At 40.1% G+C, this 22,058-nt stretch overlaps 1 protein-coding gene across 1 annotated transcript; it reads right to left on the bottom strand.

The window, feature by feature from the left end:
- Positions 1-347: 347 nt before the first annotated feature.
- Positions 348-20,404, bottom strand: DCAF11 (DDB1 and CUL4 associated factor 11; the record flags this gene model as incomplete). Its single annotated transcript, XM_083882173.1, has 13 exons — positions 348-492; positions 1,467-1,573; positions 2,171-2,317; positions 3,719-3,872; positions 5,444-5,620; positions 6,646-6,772; positions 8,096-8,150; positions 12,173-12,322; positions 13,223-13,323; positions 15,069-15,121; positions 16,553-16,659; positions 17,826-17,977; positions 20,280-20,404. The coding sequence occupies 13 exons, from the start codon at positions 20,402-20,404 to the stop codon at positions 367-369; spliced, it is 1,581 nt and encodes a 526-aa protein (XP_083738299.1). The 3' UTR covers positions 348-366.
- Between the last annotated feature and the right edge of the window lie 1,654 nt (positions 20,405-22,058).

Raw genomic sequence — 22,058 nt, forward strand, 5'->3', positions numbered from 1 at the left:
ATGGGGCAGGACTCAATCTATGGGTCTGACCCTGATCTATGGGGCAGGAATAGCTCTGTGGGGCAGAACCCAATCCATCGGTCAAATCTATGGGGCAGAACTGGATCTATGGGGCAGGAATTCATCTATGGGTCAAATCTATGGGTCTGACCCCGATCTATGGGGCAGAACCCAATCCATGGGTCAAATCTATGGGGCAGAACCAAATCTATGGGGCAGGAATTCATCTATTGGTCAGATCTATGGGTCTGACCCCAATCTATGGGTCAGAAATCACCCAATAACACAAAACCCCCATCAAGCCCCGCCCACCCTTTATCCCCATCCAATCACATCAAGGGGCGTGGTCACGGCATCGCTCAATTTTTATTGGTCGCCCGCCGCTCCTCCCCCTTCAGGCCCCGCCCCTTTTCCTTTAAGTCCCGCCCCTTTTTCTTCCTCTTCATCTCCTTGTGGGTCTCGATATTCCCAAAGTCTCACGGTGCCGTCCCACTGGAAAAAATAAAATAAAATAAAATAAAATAAAATAAAATAAAATAAGGCGTGGCCAGGTCAGGACACGCCCATTTTGGGGCTCTGGACACGCCCCTTTTGTCCCCCCAAGCCACGCCCCCTTTGAACAAAAAATCCCAATTTTTTTTCTCAGAATTTTCCCAATTTTTTCCCATTTTTTCCTCAAAAATTCCCAATTTTTTCTCAATTTTTTTTTTCACAATTTCCCTTTTTTTTTCCCCGATTTTTTCCCCAAAATTTCCTGATTTTTTCCCTCAAAATTTCTCAAATTTTTTTCCCATTTTTTTCTCAAAAGTTCCCAATTTTTTCCAATTTTTTTCCTCAAAATTTCCCAATTTTTTCCCGATTTTTTCCCCAAAATTTTCCAATTTTTTTCCAAATTTTCCCTCCCAATTTCCCAATTTTTTCTCAATTTTTTCCTAATTTTTTCCTGATTTTTTTTCCTCAAAATGTCCCAAATTTTTTGCCCTTTTTTTCCTCAAAAATTCCCTTTTTTTTTCCCCCCAATATTTTCCCTCCAAAATTCCAACTTTTCTCCTAAATTTTCCCTCCCAATTTCCTCACTTTTTCCCTCCAATTTTTCCTCGAAAAATCCCAATTTTTCCCAGTTTTTTTCTTAAAAATTTCCCAAATTTTTTTCCGATTTTTTCACTCAAAATTTCCCAATTTTTTCTCAGTTTTTTTTCCCCAAAACTTCCCAATTTTTCCCCTCCAAATTTTCCCGTTTCCCCCCCATTTTTTCCCTCCAAAATTTCAATTTTTCCCCCAAATTTTCCCTCCCAATTTCCCAAATTTTTCCTCAAAATTTCCCAATTTTTTCTCAAATTTTTCCCAATTTTTTTCCTCAAAATTTCCCAATTTTTTCCCTCCAAAATCCCAATTTTTCTCCCAAATTTCCTGATATTTTTCCCGCCAAAATCCCCCATTTCCCTCCCATTTGAAGCCCCGCCCACCGATGACGTGGCCAGCCAATCCCCCGAGGAGCTCCAGCTGACGTCACGGACACACGCGCTGTGATTGGTCAGCCGCCGCAGGACACGCCCACTGATGACGTCATAGACTGCAATTGTATCAAAAAGGGGCGTGGCCAATGTGGGACACGCCCACAATGAAAGGGAACAAACCAATGGGAGCCTTCCCACTATAAACCAGTAAACATCAAAACCGGAAGTGGTTTGGCCACGCCCATTTCCGGTTTGGGAGAGCCACGCCCACTCGGCACTTCCGGCTCCGCCCAAAATCATCAAAATTGAACAAAATTTCCCAAATTTTTCCCCAAAATTCCCCAAAATTTACCCAAAATCCCCTCCCAGTTAATCCCAGTATAAACCAGTCCATTCATAAAAACTGGAAGTGGTTAAGCCACGCCCACTTCCGGTTTCAACCAATCACTTCCTGGTTGTTCAAAATCTCCCAAAATCCCCCAAAATGACCCAAAATTCCCAAAATTCCCTCGCAGTCCCTCCCAGCATAAACCAGTAAACCCCAACCCCAAAATTTCTTAAGCCACGCCCACTTCCGGTTTTAACAAAACCACTTCCTGTTTCACCCAACCAATTCCACATTGTCCCAACTCCTTTAAAACCTCTCAAAACCCCCCAAAATCTCCCAAAATCTCCCAAAACCCCCCCAAATTTTAAGCCCCGCCCCTCCTTACTGAGCACGGCGCCCTCGGCGCTTCCGGCGGCCATGACGGGGGCGCCCCCCGGTGGCGCCAGGCGGCAGCGCAGGAGCGTGTGCAGCACCGAGTGACCCCGGAACGTCACCAGGGAGGCGTCACCCGGGAGGGGCGTGGCCCGGCGGGCTGGGGGGTGGAGACAAAGAGAAAAGGGGCGGGGTTAAGTTTGGGACACGCCCTTTTTTTTTCCCAGATTTTTTCCGCCATTTTTTGGCTTTTTTTGTGGGGTTTTTTTTGCCATTTTTAATCCTATTTTTGTCATTTTTTCACCATTTTTCCTCCCCTTTTTCCTCCAATATTTTCTTATTTTCCCCCATTTTCTGTAATTTTTTCATATTTTTTAGATCTTTTTTAACCCACTTTTTCACCACTTTTTTACCATTTTTAAATCTAACTTTGCCAATTTTTAACCATTTTTTCTCCCCTTTGTTCTCTATGTTTCCCAAATTTTCCCTCATTTTCTCTGATTTTTTCATAATTTTTAGACCTTTTTAAACCATTTTTTTCGCCATTTTTCCCCATTTTTTCCCCATTTTTTTCCGCAATTTTTTCTCATTTTTTCCCCCATTTTTTCCCCATTTTTTTTTCCATTTTTTCTCCATTTTTTCTCCATTTTTTCACTCCTCCTTCCTTCATTTTTTCCCCATTTTCCCCCATTTCCCCCGATTTTTTCATAATTTTCAACCCTTCCTTTCCCCACTTTTTCGCCATTTTTTCACCATTTTTAATTCTATTTTTCCTATTTTTTTGCCATTTTTTCTCCCCTTTTACCAACATTTCCCCCTAATTTTCCCCCATTTCTCCTAATTTTTTCATAATTTTTCAATCATTTTTTCCCCACTTTCTCGCCATATTTTCAGAATTTTTAATCCTATTTTCGCCATTTTTTCACCGATTTTCACCATTTTTTCACTGATTTTCACCATTTTTTCTCTCCCAGTCCCTCCCAGTATAAACCAGTATAACCAGTCACCGTATTTTGGCGCCCTCTGCTATCGATAGTCCCAGCTCTGCTGTGCCATTTTCCCCCATTTTTTCCCCATTTTTTTCCACATTTTTTCCTCAATTTTTTCACCATTTTTTTCTCAATATTTTTTTCCATTTTTCCCCATTTTTTTCCATTTTTCTCCATTTTTTCCCCATTTTTTAAACCAAACTTTTCCCTATTTTTAACCCTTTCTCCGCCATTTTTAACTCTTTCTCTACCATTTTTTCTTCATTTTTTCACCATTTTTTCCTCATTTTCCCCATTTTTTTTCCTCAATTTTTTCCCCATTTTTCCTCCAATTTTTCCCATTTTTTCCCCAATTTTTTCCCCAATTTCCTCATTTTTTCTCCATTTTTTCCCGTTTTTCCCCCATTTTTCCCTATTTTTTTCCGCCATTTTTAACCCTTTCTCCGCCATTTCTTCACCATTTTTCATCATTTTTTTCGCCATTTTTTCACCGATTTTCACCATTTTTTCACCGTTTTTCCCCGTTTTTTCTCTCCCAGTCTCTCCCAGTCTCTCCCAGTCTCTCCAGTCACCGTATTTCGGCGCCCTCTGCCATCGATAGTCCCAGCTCTGTTTGGCCACCTCCCGTCGCGCGGCCGCCAGCGCCGCCGGCCCCGAGGGGCGCCGCAGGTCCCACAGCTTGGCCGACTGGTCCTTCGAGTTGGACACCACGTAACGCCCGTCTCCCTGCCCGGAAAAACCAGGAAAAACCAGTAAAAACCAGTCTGGAATTTTTCCCAATTTTTTTTTGCATTTTTTTTCCGAATTTTTTTTGCATTTTTTTGCGATTTTTTACCATTTTTTTTAATATTTTTTCCCATTTTTTCTCCCCGATTTTTTGTCATTTTTTCCCTATTTTTTTCCTATTTTTTTCTCCCCAATTTTTCTCATTTTTTCCCATTTTCCCCATTTTTCCCATTTTTTCCCATTTTTTCCCCCCGATTTTTCTCATTTTTTCCCCATTTTCCCCATTTTTCCCATTTTTTTCCCTTTTTCCCCAATTTTTTCTCATTTTTTTCCCCATTTTTTCCCATTTTTTCCCTCATTTTCCCTGATTTTTTTCTCATTTTTTTCCCCATTTTTCCGCTTTTTCCACCAATTTTTTCCCATTTTTTCCCATTTTTTCCCCCCGATTTTTTCTCATTTTTTCCCCCCGATTTTTTCTCATTTTTTCCCCATTTTTTGCCCATTTTTAGCCCTTCCCAGTTTGCCCCAGTTTGGTCCCACAGTTCCAGCTGGACACCACGTAACGCCCGTCGCCCTGATGGGAAAACCAGGAAAAACCAGTTCGGAATTTTTCCCAATTTTTTTGCTTTTTTTCCGGATTTTTTTCGCGATTTTTTACCATTTTTTCCCGATTTTTTTTTGCATTTTTTTACGATTTTTTACCATTTTTTTACCATTTTTTCCCATTATTTCTCCCCGATTTTTTTCTCATTTTTTCCCTTTTTTCCCCATTTTTCCTCATTTTTTCTCCCCGATTTTTTCTCATTTTTTCCTATTTTTTCCCTTTTTTCCCGCAATTTTTCCCCATTTTTTCCCTTTTTTTCCCCCAATGTTTTCTCCATTTTTCCCCAATATTTTCCCATTTTTAACCCTTTTTTCCCCATTTTTTTAATCAAATTTCTCCTTTTTTTGTCATATTTTCCTCATTTTTTCACCGATTTTCACCCGGTTTTTTCCTCCCAGTCTCTCCCAGTATAAACCAGTTTCTCCCCATTTTTAACCCTTTCTCCTCCATTTTAACCCCTTTTCCCCCATTTTTAACCCTTTCTTCGCCATTTTTTCATCGATTTTCCCCATTTTTTGACCAATTTCCACCATTTTTTTCCAATTTTTTCCCCGTTTTTCCCTCCCAGTCCCTCCCAGTATAAACCAGTACAAACCAATAACCCCAAATCCCTTTTTCTCCATTTTTAACCCTTTATTTACCATTTTTAACCCTTTTATTCCCATTTTAACCCTTTTTTTTGCCATTTTAACCCTTTCTCTACCACATTTCTCCCATTTTTTCACCGATTTTCGCCATTTTTTCACCGTTTTTCCCCGTTTTTTTTCCTCCCAGTCCCTCCCAGTATAAACCAGTATGAAACCAGTTTCTCCCCATTTTTAACCATTTTATCCCCATTTTTAACCCTTTTTTTGCCATTTTTTCCCCATTTTTTGACGTATTTTCCCCATTTTTTCACCGATTTTCGCCATTTTTTCACCGTTTTTCCCCGTTTTTTTTCCTCCCAGTCCCCCCCCAGTTTACAAACCCTGGCGTGGAGGAAGGTGACGCCGTCCCTGTGCCCGGCCAGGCAGAGCGCGGGGCCCTCGGGGAGGCAGCGCCGGTCCCAGGCCCGGCAGACGCCGTCGTCGCCCCCCGAGAGCAGCAGGTGCCCCCCGGGCTCGGCCAAGGCCACGGCGTTCACGTCGTCCTCGTGGGCCGGGACCTGTGAGGAGGGGAAATCAAACTGGTTTATACTGGGAGGGAGTGGGACGAGAAAAAATGGGGGAAAACGGTGAAAAAATGGAGAAAAAAGGGTTAAAAATGGCGAAGAAAGGGTTAAAAATAGGGAAAATATGGGAAAAAGGGTTAAAAATGGGGGAAAAACTGGTTTATACTGGGAGGGACTGGGAGAGACTGGTTTATACTGGGAGGAAAAATCGGGTGAAAAATCGGTGAAAAAATGAGGAAAATATGTCAAAAAATGGAGAAAAAAGGGTTAACAAAAGGCTTAAAAATGGCATAAAAAGGGTTAAAAATGGAGGGCAATGGGAGAAAATGGGGGAAAAGGGAATTGGTGTTACTGGTTTATACTGGGAGGGACTGGGAGGGAAAAATGGGGAAAAAATGGGGAAAAAAGGGTGAAAATTGGGGGAAAAATGGGGAAAAAAGGGTTAAAAATGGGGAGGAAAGGGTTAAATGGTAAATAAAGGGTTAAAAGTTTTAAATAATGGAGGGAAAGGGGATTTGGGGTTACTGGTTTGTACTGGTTTATACTGGGAGGGACTGGGAGAAAAATGGGGAAAAAATGGTGAAAAAATGGAGAAAAAATGGGGAAGAAATTGAGGAAAAAATGGTGAAAAAATGGTGAAAAAATGGGGAAAAAATGGAGAAGAAATATGGGAAAAATGGGGAAAACAAGGGGGAAAAAATGGGGAAAAAATGGGGGAAAAAATGGGGGAAAAATGGGGAAAAAATGGGGAAGAAATGACAGAGAAAGGGTTAAAAATGGTGGAAATATGGGGAAAAAAGAGTTAAAAATGGGGGAAACTGGTTTGTACTGGTTTATACTGGGAGGGGAAAAAAACGGGGAGAAAAAATGGAGAAAAAAATGGGGAAAAAATGGGAAAAAAAAGGAAAAAAAATGGGAAAAAAAGGGAAAAAATGGGGAAAAAAATTGTGATTTTTGGGATTTACCAGTTTAAACTGGTTTAAACTGGTCCCAACTGGTTTTTCCTGGTTTCCACTCACCCTGAGCACCCTCCTCATGGCCTGCCGGTCGTAGACGTAAACGCAGCCGTCGTTGGCCCCGCCCATCACCTCCCGCCCGTCCGGCCCCACGGCCAATGAGAAGATGGCGAAGCGTCGGTCTTCCGGTCTGGGGGGGCGGGGCCAGCATCAGGACACGCCCACCCACAAAAAGACACGCCCACTTTGCCTTATATGGCTTTAAAATGGGCCACGCCCACTTATTTCCATATTGGGTTTAGTTTTAGTTTAGCCACGCCCACTTTTCTATATATGGATAAATGGTTGTTAAGGCCACGCCCATTTTGCCTTATATGGGTGTGACAAATTGGCCACGCCCACTTTTCAATATGGCGGTAAATGGACAATAAACCACGCCCACTTTCCTATATATGGGCGGTTTCAATTTGGCCCCGCCTACTTTTTTAATATGGCGGTAAATGGCCAATAAGCCACGCCCACTTTGTCTTATATGGGTGGGTTTCAAATTGGCCACGCCCACTTTTCAATATGGCGGTAAATGGAGAATAAGCCACGCCCACTCTGCCTTATACGGGTGGTTTTATTTGGCCACACCCACTTTTCAATATGGTGGTCGATGGGGATTTAGCCACGCCCACTTTTTAAATATTTGGGCAAATGGGTCTTTGACCACGCCCACTTTGCCTTATACGGGTGGTTTCAATTTGGCCACGCCCACTGTCTTCCATTATGGGGTTAAATGGAGGTTTGACCACGCCCACATTTCCATATAGGGTTAAATTAGGGTTAAACCACGCCCACTTTTCCATATATGAGTGGTTTTCTATTTGGCCACGCCCACTTTTTCCATATAGGGTTAAATGGTCTGTTAAGCCACGCCCACTTTCCTGTATATGGGTAAGTGGGAGTTTAGGCCACGCCCACTTTCCCCATAATTAGTTATCAGGGTGATTAAGCCACGCCCACATTTGCATATTTTTTATATTTTTTCCATCAATGGAGTTTTATGTGATTTTTAAGCCACGCCCACTTTCCCCATTTGGATTTTATGGTCATTTAAGCCACGCCCACCCGACCACAAAGCCACGCCCACTTTTCCTCCATTGGGTCAATAGTGTTAAATTTAAGCCACGCCCACCTCCCACTGGCCACGCCCCTTCCCTTATAAAGCCACAAACCACACCCCCTTTGATGGCCACGCCCCTTTAACCCCCAAACCACGCCCCAAAATGCAAATTAAACCCGGAAATAAATGAAGCCACGCCCATAAAGCAAAAGCCACGCCCATAAATATTAAACCCCGCCCAATATGCAAATTAAACCCAGAAAATATTAAGCCACGCCCCCAATTGGTTCCAATGCTCCCATAGAAAACAAGCCACGCCCCAAAAATGCAAATTAGGGGGTTTAGAAGCCAAAGCCACGCCCACAAATTGAAGCCACGCCCACAAAACCGAAGCCACGCCCACACCTGAAGTCCAGGGCCGTGTGGGCGTCGCCCTCTCCATAAAGGTCAAAGACGTGAACTGGGCGGGGAAAAGGAAAAGGGGCGTGGTCAGATCAGGCCACGCCCCCTCCACGTAGGCCACGCCCACTTCCAGTTTAAATTAGAAAAAAATGGTTAAAAATTCAAAAAAAATTTTTTTAAACCGTTTTTTCCCTTTTTCTGCAAATTTTTCCCCAATTTTCCCCTGTTTTTTTCTCCATTTTTTTCCCATTTTTTTTCTCGATTTTTTCTCCATTTTTCCACCATTTTTCCCCCATTTTTTCTCCATTTTTTCTCCTTTTTTTCTCCATTTTTTCTCATTTTTCTCCCCATTTTTCCCCCATTTTTCCCCAATTTTTCTTCATTGTTTCTCCAATTTTTCTCCATTTTCCCCCAATTTTTTCTCCATTTTTCCCCAATTTTTCCCCAATTTTTCTCCATTTTTCTCCATTTCTTTCTCCATTTTCCCCCCCATTTTTAACCCTTTTTTCCCCATTTTTTCCCCATTTTTTCCCCATTTTCCCCCCATTTTTTCCCCATTTTTTCCCCATTTTTTCCCCATTTTTCCCCCATTTTTTCCCCATTTTTTCCCCATTTTTCCCCCATTTTTCCCCCATTTTTTCTCCATTTTTAACCCTTTCTCTCCCATTTTCCCCCCCTCGTTACCGTAACTGGACCAGGAGCAGTAGAGGGCGTGTCCCTGTGGGGGCGGGGCCAGGGCCAGGTCCAGGATGCTCCACCCCCCGACCAGTCACTCCCAGTACGGACCAGTATGGACCAGTTCTGCCCCATTTTTAACCCTTTTTTTCCCAATTTTTCCCTCATTTTTTCTCCATTTTTAACTCAATTTTTTCCCCATTTTTTCCGCAGTTTTTTTCTATTTTTCCCCAACTTTTTTCTATTTTTTTCGCCATTTTTCTCCATTTTTTCCCCATTTTTCGCCATTTTTTCCCAATTTTTTTCTCCATTTTTTCTCCATTTTCCTCCCATTTTTCCCCCAAACTTCTCTGCATTTTTCCCCCATTTTCCCCAATTTTTTGTCCATTTTTTCCTCCATTTTTCCCATTTTTTTCTCATTTTTTCCCCATTTTTTCCCCATTTTTTCCCATTTTTTTCCACAATTTTTCCCCATTTTTAACCCATTTTTTCTCCATTTTTTCCCATTTTTCCCCCATTTTTCCCCCATTTTTTCCCCATTTTTTCTCCATTTTTAACCCTTTCTCTGCCATTTTCCCCCCCTCGTTACCGTAACTGGACCAGGAGCAGTAGAGGGCGTGTCCCTGTGGGGGCGGGGCCAGGGCCAGGTCCAGGACGCTCCACCCCCCGACCAGTCACTCCCAGTACGGACCAGTATGGACCAGTTCTGCCCCATTTTTAACCCATTTTTTCCCATTTTTTCCCTCCCTTTTTTCCTGATTTTTTCCTCATTTTTTCCTCAATTTTTTTCTATTTTTTCCCCATTTTTCCCCCAATTTTTCTCCAAATTTTTCCCCATTTTTTCCCAATTTTTTCTCCATTTTTCCCCAATTTTTCCCCAATTTTTCTCCATTTTTCTCCATTTCTTTCTCCATTTTCCCCCCCATTTTTAACCCTTTTTTCCCCATTTTTCCTCATTTTTTTTCCCATTTTTTTCTCCATTTTTTCTCAATCTTTAACCCTTTTTTCGCCATTTTTTCACTGATTTCCTCCATTTTTTCCCCATTTTTTCCCCATTTTTTCCCATTTTTTCCACAATTTTTTCCCCATTTCTTCTCCATTTTTTCTCCATTTTTCCCCCATTTTTTCCCCATTTTCCCCCCATTTTTTCTCCATTTTTAACCCTTTCTCTCCCATTTTCCCCCCTCGTTACCGTAACTGGACCAGGAGCAGTAGAGGGCGTGTCCCTGTGGGGGCGGGGCCAGGGCCAGGTCCAGGATGCTCCACCCCCCGACCAGTCACTCCCAGTATGGACCAGTATGGACCAGTATGGACCAGTTCTGCCCCATTTTTAACCCTTTTTTTCCCAATTTTTCCCTCATTTTTTCTCCATTTTTAACTCAATTTTTTCCCCATTTTTTCCTCAATTTTTTTCTATTTTTCCCCAACTTTTTTCTATTTTTTTCGCCATTTTTCTCCATTTTTTCCCCATTTTTCGCCATTTTTTCCCAATTTTTTTTCTCCATTTTTTCTCCATTTTCCTCCCATTTTTCCCCCAAACTTCTCTGCATTTTTCCCCCATTTTCCTCAATTTTTTGTCCATTTTTTCCTCCATTTTTCCCATTTTTTTCTCATTTTTTCCCCATTTTTTCCCCATTTTTTCCCATTTTTTTCCACAATTTTTCCCCATTTTTCTCCCCATTTTCCCCCATTTTTTCCCATTTTTTTCACAATTTTTCCCCCATTTTTCCCCCATTTTTTCCCATTTTTTCCCCATTTTTCCCCATTTTTCCCCCATTTTTTCCCCATTTTTAACCCTTTCTCTCCCATTTTCCCCCCTCGTTACCGTAACTGGACCATGAGCAGTAGAGGGCGTGTCCCTGTGGGGGCGGGGCCAGGGCCAGGTCCAGGATGCTCCACCCCCCGACCAGTCACTCCCAGTACGGACCAGTATGGACCAGTATGGACCAGTATGGACCAGTTCTGCCCCATTTTTAACCCATTTTTTCCCATTTTTTCCCTCCCTTTTTTCCTGATTTTTTCCCCATTTTTTCCTCAATTTTTTTCTATTTTTTCCCCATTTTCCCCCAAATTTTTCTCCAAATTTTTCCCCATTTTTTCCCAATTTTTTCTCCATTTTTTCCCCATTTTTCCTCCATTTTTTCTCAATTTTTTCGTCATTTTTCCCCATTTTTTCCTCAATGTTTTCCCCATTTTTCCCCAATTTTTCCCCATTTTTTCCCCTTTTATCCCCATTTTTCCCCATTTTTTCCCTATTTTTCCCCTCCCAGTCCTTCCCAGTATAAACCAGTAACTCCCAGTATAACCCAGTATAAAAAATCCCATTTTTTCTCCATTGTTAACCCTTTCTCTGCCATTTTTAACCCTTTTTTTGCAATTTTTCCCCATTTTTTTCACCAATTTTCCCCCATTTTTTCCCCAATTTTCCCCATTTTTCCCCCATTTTTCCCCCATTTTTTCCCCCATTTTTTCCCCATTTTTTCCCCATTTTTTCCCCATTTTTAACCCTTTCTCTCCCATTTTCCCCCCTCGTTACCGTAACTGGACCAGGAGCAGTAGAGGGCGTGTCCCTGTGGGGGCGGGGCCAGGGCCAGGTCCAGGATGCTCCACCCCCCGACCAGTCACTCCCAGTACGGACCAGTATGGACCAGTATGGACCAGTTCTGCCCCATTTTTAACCCATTTTTTCCTCATTTTTTCCCATTTTTTTTCCTCCCTTTTTTCCTGATTTTTTCCCCATTTTTTCCTCAATTTTTTTCTATTTTTTCCCCATTTTTTCCCAATTTTTTCTCCATTTTTTCGCCATTTTTTCTCCATTTCTTCCCTTTCTCTGCCATTTTTAACCCATTTTTTCCCTGATTTTCTTCATTTTTTCTCCATTTTTTCTCCATTTTTTCCCCATTTTCCCCCCATTTTTTCCCCAATATTTCCCCCATTTATTCTCAATTTTTAACCCTTTCTTTCCCATTTTTCCCCCATTTTTTCCCCATTTTTCCCCAATTTTTCCCCATTTTTTCCCCTTTTATCCCCATTTTCCCCCGATTTTCTCCATTTTTTCCCCATTTTTTTCTCAATTTTTCCCCATTTTTCCCCCTTTTTTAACCCTTTCTTTGCCATTTTTAACCCTTTCTTCCCCATTTTTCACCATTTTTTCTCCATTTTTTCACTATTTTTTCCCATTTTTTCCCTCCCAGTCCCTCCCACTATAAACCAGTAACTCCCAGTACAACCCAGTATAAAAAATCCCATTTTCCCCCATTTTTAACCCTTTTTTAACCCTTTCTCTGCTATTTTTTGACATTTTTTCCCCATTTTTCCACCAATTTTCTTCATTTTTTCCCCATTTTCCCCCCATTTTTCCCCTCCCAGTACAAACCAGTATCCCCCAGTTTATCCCAGTGTTACCGTAACTGGACCAGGAGCAGTAGAGGGCGTGTCCCTGTGGGGGCGGGGCCAGGGCCAGGTCCAGGATGCTCCACCCCACGTGGCGCCCCCTGGTGGCCCTGAGGAGCCTCAGCCCCGCCCCCGACACCTCGAACAGCCGCAGGGTGTGGTCTGAAACGAGTTTTGGGGTAAAATATTGAAATTTTGGGGAAATTTTGGGGTTTTGGGTGAATTGGGGAATTTTGGGGTGAAATAATGGAATTTTGGGGGAAAAAATTTGGTGACTTTTGGAGGAAATTTGGGGATTTTAGGACAAAATTTGGAGATTTTGAGTGAAAATTTTGGATTTTTCAGGAAATTTTGGGGAAATTTTAAGGGATTTTGGGGGATTTGGGGGGATTTAGGGGAGTTTGGGAGAAATTTGGGGGTTTGAGGAAAAATTTGGGGGTTTTGGGTCAAAAATCGTGAAATTTGTGTCAAAAATTAGAATTTTTTTGACGAAAATTTGAATTTTTCAGGAAATTTTTGGGGATTTGGGGGAAATTTTGGGGATTTTGGGGGAATTCGGGGGTTTTGGGGTGAATTGGGGAATTTTAGGGAGAAATTCGGGGAGTTTTGGGAAAAAAATTTGGGGGTTTTGGGTCAAAAATCGTGAAATTTGTGTCAAAAATTTGGATTTTTTGGTGCGAAAATTAAAAATTTTCCCCAAATTCCCAAAAAAAAAAACCCACTCCAAAAATCTCAAAAAAAAAAAAAAATCCTCCAATTTTTCCCCAATTTTTTTTTAAATTTTCACCCAAAAATCCCTAAATTTTGGCAGAATTCCCCCAAATTTTCCCTAAATTTCCCAAATTTGTCCAATTTTCCCCCAAATTTCATCCCAAATCTCGATTTTTTTCCGATTTTTTGTGAATTTCTGACCAAATCCCAAAAATTCCCCCTAAAATCACCCAAAAAATCTCAAAAAACCCCAAATTTTTTCCCAATTTTTTCAAATTTTCACCAAAAATTCTCAAATTTTCCCCAAATTTCCCCAAATTTTATAAATTTTTGCTATTTTTTTTCTCTCACCTTGACAGGCCGTGAGGAATCTCCTCCCGCACTCGGAGAAAATCCCACAAAAAACCTTCTGGGGGTGCGGCTCCAGCGCCGCCTCCTGATTGGGCAGGAAACTGAAAGGGGCGGGGCTTCGGTTAAAAAGGGGGCGGGGCTTGTACAGGCCACGCCCCCTCCCATAGGACACACCCACAGGGTTAAAAATAAATAAAATGCAACATTATTAATTATTAAATATTATTATTTATTATTAAATATTATTATTTATTATTAAATATTATTATTTATTATTAAATATATAACTATTAAGGGATTATTATTAAATTAAATTATTTATCAGTAAATGGAATATTTTAGTGTTATTAATTTCTATTATTTTTTATTGATTATGTATTTATTTATTACGTTTTTTGCTATTTAGTGTTGTTTCTTTATTGTTGTATTTTTTATTTTTTTATGTTTTGCTATTCGTTATTATTTATTTGTTATTATTATATTATATTTTATATTTTATATATAATATAATATTATTTATTATTATTACTATTATCATTATAATATTGATTGTATATTGCTGATTATATTAGTAAATATAATAAATTGGTATTAAATAAATATTAATTATATTTATTTATTATGAAATATAGTTGTTTATTATTATTAATTATTATTATTATTTATTATTAAATAGGTCATCATAATGATTTACTATTAGATATAATTATATTTTATATACGTTATCATAATGATTTATTATTAAATATAATTATTTACTATTAAATATAATTATTTTCTATTAAATACAAATATTTATTATTGAATGTAATTATTTATTATTGAATGTAATTATTTGTTATTGAATGTAATTATTTATTATTAAATGTAATTATTTATTATTAAATGTAATTATTGATTATTATATCTATATTAATTATGATTATTTATTATTAAACATAGTTCTTTACTAATAAATACAATTCACATTAAACATAATTACTTATTATTATCCCTAATTGTCTATTACTAAACATAATGATTTATTATTAGATATTAATAATTATTCCATTTATTTTAAATATAATAACTTGTTATTATTAATATACTATGGAATATAACAATTATTAAATATAATTTTTATTAAATATAATTTTTATTAAATCGATAATAATCATTATCATTTATTATTTAACATAATTATTTTCTACTAAATAGAATTATTATTAGATATTGATCGCCATTACTTATTATTTAATAAAATTATTAATCACAATTACTTTTTATTTAACATAATTATTAATCACAATTACTTTTTATTTAATATAATTATTAATCACAATTACTTTTTATTTACTATAATTATTTACTATTCATTAGAATTATTTATTATTCATTAGATATTAACCGTGACTTATTATTTAATACGATTTTAATAAATTAAAATAAAATTAATAAAAAAAATCAGTTAAAACCGGTTTAGACGAGTTAAAACCAATATAAACCAGTTCAAACAGTTCATAACCAGTTTAACCAGGTAAAACCAGTATAAACCAGTATAAACCAGTATAAACCAGTACTAAAAAATTCGGGGTATTTTTCCCATTTTTCCCCATTTTTTTCCCATTTTTTCCCCGTTTTTTCCCTATTTTTGACCCTCCCAGTCCCTCCCAGTATAAACCAGTATAAACCAGTATAAACCAGTATAAACCAGTACTAAAAAATTCGATTTTTTTCCCATTTTTCCCCATTTTTTTCCCATTTTTTTTCTGTTTTTTCCCTATTTTTGACCCTCCCAGTCCCTCCCAGTCCCTCCCAGTATAAACCAGTATAAACCAGTATAAACCAGTATAACCCAGTCACTCACTGGGAGCTCAGCTGGGATTTGTCCAGGCGGGAGAAGCTCCGCCCCCATTCGCGCTGGGGAGAGAAAGGGGCGGGGTCAGACCAGTATAACCCAGTATAAACCAGTATAAACCAGTATAAACCAGTATAGACCAGTAGATTTAAAAATTCCCATTTTTTCCTGATTTTTTCCTGATTTTTTTCCCATTTTTTCCCCATTTTTAACCCTTTAAACCCCTCCCAGTTCATCCCAGTTTGTCCCAGTTTGTCCCAGTATAAACCGGTATAAAAATCTTCCCAAAAATTCTTGAAAAATCCAAAAAAAATCCTCCAAAAAATTCCGAAAAAATCCCCCCCAAAAAATCCCAAAAATCCTCAAAAAAAATCCACAAAAATTTCCCACAAAAATCCTCAAAAATTTTCTAAAAAATCCACCCAGAATATTTAAAAAAATTCCCAAATTTTTCCCCCAAAATTTCCTAAAAACGCTTTAAAATTTTCGAAAAAAATCCCGCCAAAAATCCCCCCAAAATCCAAAAAAATAATCCCCCCAAAAATCCCAAAAAATTCCTTTAAAATCCAGAAAAAATTCCCCCAAAATTTCCCTAAAAATCCCCCAAAAATCCCCCAAAAATCCAAAAAAAATTCTAAAAAAATTCCAAAAAAACCCCTCAAAAAATTCCCGAAAAATCCCCAAAAAATCTTTAAAAAATTCCCCCAAAATACCCCAAATAATCCCCAAAAATCTCCTTAAAATCCCCCAAAAATTCCCCCAAAATTCCTCAAAAATCCCCCCAAAAAATTCCAAAAAAATCCCCCAAAATTATAAAAAACGGCCAAAAAAAAAAATCCCCAAAATTTCCCAACCTCCCTCCCAATTCCCTCCCAGTATAACCCAGTCCCTCCCAGTATAAACCAGTCCAAACCATTCCAAACCAGTCCAAACCATTATAAACCAGTATAAACCATTATAAACCAGTATAAACCATTCCAAACCAGTGTAAACCAGTCCAAACTAATCCCTCCCAGTATAACCCAGTATAAACCCGTCCAAACCAGTATAACCCAGTATATCCCAGTCCAAACCAATCCAAACCAGTCCAAACGAGTCTCTCCCAGTATAAACCATTATAAACCAGTATAACCCAGTATAACCCAGTATAGACCAGTATAAACCAGTCTATCCCAGCCCAAGCCTGTTCTCTCCCAGTATAACCCAGTCCCTCCCAGTATAACCCATTCCATCCCAGTCCAAACCAGTCTAACCCAGTATATCCCAGTATAACCCAGTATAACCAGTCTATCCCAGTCTAAACCAGTATAAACCAGTCTAACCCAGTATATCCCAGTATAACCCAGTATATCCCAGTATAACCCAGTACAAACCAGTATAACCCAGTATAACCCAGTCTATCCCAGTCTATCCCAGTCTAAACCAGTCTAAACCAGTATAACCCAGTCCAAACCAGTATAACCCAGTCTAACCCAGTCTCCCCAGTCTCTCACCGCTCGGAGCAGTCGGGGCAGGTTTGGCTCGGGCCTGGCCCCGCCCCCTCCCCCCCTCAGCTCCGCCCTCAGCTCCTCCAGGGCGGGGCCGGCCGGGGGAGGGGCTCCTGTCAATCAAAAAGGGGGAGGGGCGATGAGGCCACGCCCACACAAAGCCACGCCCACATTATCCCTATCAAGCCACACCCACTTTTAGTTAAACCAACCCCTTTTGCTTTAAGCCACGCCCATTTTAAGCCACGCCCTCCCTTTTAAGCCCCTCCCCTTTAAGCCCCTTCCCATTTAAGCTCATCCCCATAAAGCCCCTCTCATTTAAAACCCCCACCCAATTAAGCCCCTCCCCCTTTATTAAACCCCTCCCCAATTTAAGCCCCTCCCCTTTTAAGCCCCTCCCTTTAAGCCCCTCCCCCTTTCCCAGCCCCCTCCCTTTAAGCCCCTCCCCTTCTTAAGCCACTCCCCTTTTAGCCCCTCCCCATTTAAGCCCCTCCCCAATTAACTCCCTCCGCTTTTAAGCCCCTCCCATTTAAGTCTCTCCCAATTTAAGCCCCTCCCCTTTAAGCCCCTCCCCTTTAAGCCCCTCCCATTTAAGCCCCTCCCCCTTTCCCTCAAGCCCCTCCCATTTCCCATTTCAAGCCCCTCCCTCATTTTAAATCTCCTCCCTCCCTTTAAGCCCCTCCCCTTCCCTTTAAGCCCCTCCCCTTTTAAACCCCTCCCCTTTTAAAATCCCCTCCCCTTTTTAACCCGTCCCCAATTAAACCCCTCCCTCTTTTCCCAAGCCCCTCCCCATATTTAAGCTCCTCCCCCTTCAAGCCCCTCCCCCTGTATTTAAACCCCTCCCACTGTATTTAAGCCCCTCCCCTTTCCCCAGCCCCTCCCCATATTTAAACCCCTCCTTATTTACGCCCCTTCCCCATATTTAAGCCCCTCCCCTTATTTAAGCCCCTCCCCTTTTTTAACCCCTTCCCTGCCCTTTAACCCCTCCCACTGTATTTAAGCCCCTCCCCCTTTAATCCCCTCCCCCTTTTTGAGCCCCTCCCCCAATTTAAACCCCTCCCCTTTTAAAAGCCCCTCCCCTTTTTTAACCCCTTCCTTTAAGCCCCTCCCCCTTTTTCCCGCCCTCCCCCATATTTAAGCCCCTCCCCTTTTAACCCTTTCCCTGCCCTTTAAGCCCCTCCCCTTCCCTTAAACCCCTCCCCCCTTGTTTAGGCCCCCCCAATTTAAGCCCCTCCCCCTTTTTAAGCCCCTCCCCCAATTTAAGCCCCTCCCCCTTTACCTTGAGGCCCCTCCCCGGCCCCTCCCCCCCCTCCTTCATCCTCCTCCTCCTCCTCCTGTTCCGGTTCCGGTTCCGGTTCCGGTTCCGGTTCCGGGTCTGACTCGGAGCTTTCGGGGTCCGGGGGCGGCTCCCGGGGCCGGCCCCGCCCCGCCCTGGAAAGTTCCGGAAAAAATGGGTTAAAAATTGAGAAAAATTGAGAAAAATTTACCCGAAATTTACACAAAATTTACACAAAATTCCTGAAAAATTATCCCAAAAAATTCCTCAAAATTTGGACCCAAAATTGCCCCAAAATTGCCCCAAAATTTCCACAAAAATGGGACAAAAAATGCCTCAAAAATTCGATCAAAAATGTCCCAAAATTTCCCGATAAAATTCGCAAAATTTTTGACGAAAATTTCCAAAAAATTCCACAGAATTTTGACCAAAATTGCCCCAAAAATTTGACCAAAACTGCCCAAAAATGCCCCTAAAAATTTGATGAAAAATGTCCAAAAAATGCCCCAAAATTTCCCCAAAAATGGGACCAAAAATGCCTCAAATTTTTGTCCAAAAATCACCCAAAAATGACAAAAAATTCTCCAAAATTTTGAACAAAATTGCCCCAAAATTGCCCCAAAAACTGATCAAAAATTTTGATCAAAAATGACCCAAAATTCCCCAAAAATTGGACCAAAAATTGCCCCCAAAATGCCCCAAAACTTTGAAGAAAATTGGCCAAAAATTTCCCCAAAAAAGCCCCAAATTTTTGTCCAAAAATGCCCCAAAAAATTGACAAAAAATTCACCAAAATTTTGAACAAAATTTCCAAAAAAATTCCCCAAAAATCAGATCAAAAATGGACCAAAAATTCCCCCAAAATTCTGAAAAAATTGCCTCAAAATTTCCCCAAAATTTCCCCCAAAAATCGGCAAAATTTTTGACCAAAATTCCCCAAAAATTGGACCAAAAATGCCCCAAAATTTCCCCAAATTTTTGACAAAAAATGCCCCAAAAAATCCTCAAAACATTGAATAAAAATGTCCAAAATTTTGACCCAAAATTTCCCCAAAAATGGGACCAAAAATGCCTCAAATTTTTGTCCAAAAATCACCCAAAAATTGACAAAAAATTCACCAAATTTTTTAACAAAAATGCCCCAAAAATTGACCCAAAAATTGATCAAAACTACCCAAAAATGCCCCAAAAATGCCACTAAAAATTGATTTAAAATGCCCCAAAAATTCCCAAAAATTTGACCCAAAATGCCCCCAAAATTCCCCCAAACATTGAACAAAAATGTCAAAAATTTTGAACAAAATTGCCCAAAAATTGCCCCAAAAATTCCTGAAAAAATCCTGAAAATTTGCCCAAAAATGCCAAAAAAAATCCCCAAAATTTTGACTAAAAATGACCCAAAATTTGACCATAAATGGCCCAAAAATTCCGCCAAAATTCCCCCAAAATTTGATGAAAAATGTCCCAAAAATGCCCCAAAAATTCCCAAAAAATTTGAACAAAAATGCCCCAAAAATTGGCAAAAAAATTGGCCAAAATTTCCCAAAAATTCCCCAAAAATTGGACCCGAAATGACCCAAAAATTTGACCAAAAAGGTCCCAAAATTGCCCCAAAAATTCCCCAAATTTTTAACCAAAAATGGCCAAAATTGCCCCAAAAAAGAACCAAAAAATTCGACCAAAATTTCTCAAAAATTCCCAAAAAATTTGACCAAAAATGCCCCAAAAAATTCCCAAAAAATTTCCTGAGAATTTCCCAAAAATCTACGAAAAATTCCCCCAAAAAATCTCCAAAATTTCCCCCAAATTTTCCCAAAATTTCCCCAAAAAAATCTCCCCAAAATTCCCAAATTTACTCCAAATTAAAAAAAAAATTTCCTAAAAAATTCCCAAAATTTTTCCCCCAAAAAATTCCTAAAATTTCCCCAAAAAATCTGCAAAAAAATTCCCGAAAAATCCTAAAAAATAAATTTAAAAATTCCCCCAAATTCCTCTCAAAAATTCCCTAAAAAAACCCCCAAAATTCCCAATTTTCTCCCCAAATTTCCCCAAATTTTTCCCCAAAATTTCCCTCAATTCCCCTCCCCCACCCCCAAATCCGCCCCCCCACTCCAAGCCCCTCCCCCATTTTCAAGCCCCTCCCCCACCCCAAAAATCCCTCAAAACCCCCAAAATTCCCCCAAATTTTCCCCCAAATTTTCCCCAAAGCCCCTCCCCCCACCCTTTTTAAGCCCCTCCCCCACTCTCGGCCCCTCCCCCTCCCCAAAAACCCGAAAATTCCCCCAAAAAATCCCCCAAAAAATCCCCAAAAAAATCCCCAAAAAAATCCCCCAAAAATCCCCCAAATTTTCCCGCCAAAATTCCCGCGTTTTTCCCGCCCCTCCCCCTCCCCCACCCCCCCTCAAATTCCGCCCCTCCCCCTCCCCAAATTCCCGCCCCTCCCCCTCCCCAATTTACCTCCTGAGCAGCTCCCGCAGCTCCTGCAGGTCCAGCCCCTCCCCCCTCCCCCTCGCCCCTCCCCCACCGCCCCCTCCCCCTCCCCTCCCCCTCCCCGCCCCTCCCCCACCGCTCCTTCCACCCATTTCCTCCCAAAAAAAACCCCAAAATCCGCCACTTCCGGGTTAGGCCACGCCCCTCCGCCAATCAGAACGCGGCTCCGCCTTTAAATCCCGCCCCCAAAAAGGGGTTTGGGCCAATCAGGAGCGAGAAAGGCGGGGCTCAAAATGGCGGCGGTTGTTTACCGGGAGTGAGGGGAGAGGGGGCGGGGCTGAAATAGCGGGCGCTGATTGGTCCAGAGCGGTCATGGGGAATTCCGATGAAAGCGCGGCGCTGATTGGTCAGAATTGGAAGGGAGGGATGAAAGCGCGGCGCTGATTGGTGGAGGGGCGTGGCGGGTAAAAAAGCGGCGCTGATTGGTCGGAGGGCGGGGTTTGAGGCGGGAAAACGGCGCTGATTGGTGGAGGAGGAGGAAACCCGGAAGTGGAGCGGGAAAAGGCGAATTTTGGGGGAAAAAAGGGAAAATTGGGGTAAAAATTCCGAAATTTGGGGGAAATTGAGGGAAATTTTGGGGTAAAAATGGAAATTTTGGGGTGAAAAGGGGAAATTTTGGGGGAAAAATGGGGATTTTTGAGTTTTGGGGAAAATCGGGGAAATTTGGGTTAAAAAAGGGAATTTTGGGGTAAAAAATGGGATTTTTTTTGAGGAAAAAGGGAGAATTTGGGTCAAAATGCAGAAATTTGGGGTAAAAATGGGAGGGTTTGGGTTTGAAGGGAAAATTCGGGAAATTCGGAAAAAATTGGGGGGAAATTTGGGTAAAAAAGGGGAAAAATTGGGAAATTTGTGAGGGAAAATTCGTGGAAAAATGGAAAAAATTTGGATTTTTTGGGTGAAAATTTTAGGAAAAATTTTGGGGAAAAAAGGGAAAAATTCAGGGAAAAAATTGGAAAATTCAGAGAAAAATTTGGATTTTTTTGGGCCAAATATTGAGGAAAATTTCGGAGGAAAATTCAGGGAAAAAAAAAAATCGGATTTTTTGGGTCAAAATTTTGCGGGAAAAACATTGGAAAATTAAGGAAAAAAATTGGATTTTTTTGATCAAAATTTGGTGGAAAATTTGAGGAAAAAATTGGATTTTTTGGGTCAAAATTTGGGTCCAAAATTTGGGGAAAAATTTTTGAAAATCGACAAAAAAAATTTGGATTTTTTTTGGGGGTGAAAATTTTTGAGGAAAAAAGTGGAAAAATCAGGAAAAATTTTGATTTTTTTTTTTTTTTCTCAAAATTTGGGGAAACTGAAACAAAAAAAAACTCTCAAAACATTTTTTTTACAAAATTTTTTTTAATTTTTTTTTTATTTTTTTTTGTCCTTCCCCTCCCCCAAATTATTTTTAAATTCTAATTTTTTTCCCTCCCCCCCTTTTTTTTATTTTTATTTTTATTTTTTCCAGCCCCTCCCCCACCAACCCTCCAAAATTTTCCCCCCAATTTTTAAATTTTTTTATAATTAATTAAATTTTCAAATTAATTTTTTTCTTTTCCCTCCCCCCCCTTGTTGTTTTTTTTTTTTAATATTTTATTTTCCTCCCCCTCCCCCAACAAAATTTTTATTTATTTTTAATTTTTAAATTAATTTTTTTTTTTTTTCCAGCTGCGGCTCCACCTGCAAAAAACAAACTTTTTTTTGGGGATTTTTTTTTTTTAGGGGGGGGAAAAAAAGGGGAAAAAAAAATTTAAAATT

Source organism: Zosterops lateralis (assembly GCF_965231275.1).
Source record: "Zosterops lateralis genome assembly, chromosome: 38".
In the NCBI taxonomy this organism is placed as follows: domain Eukaryota; kingdom Metazoa; phylum Chordata; class Aves; order Passeriformes; family Zosteropidae; genus Zosterops; species Zosterops lateralis.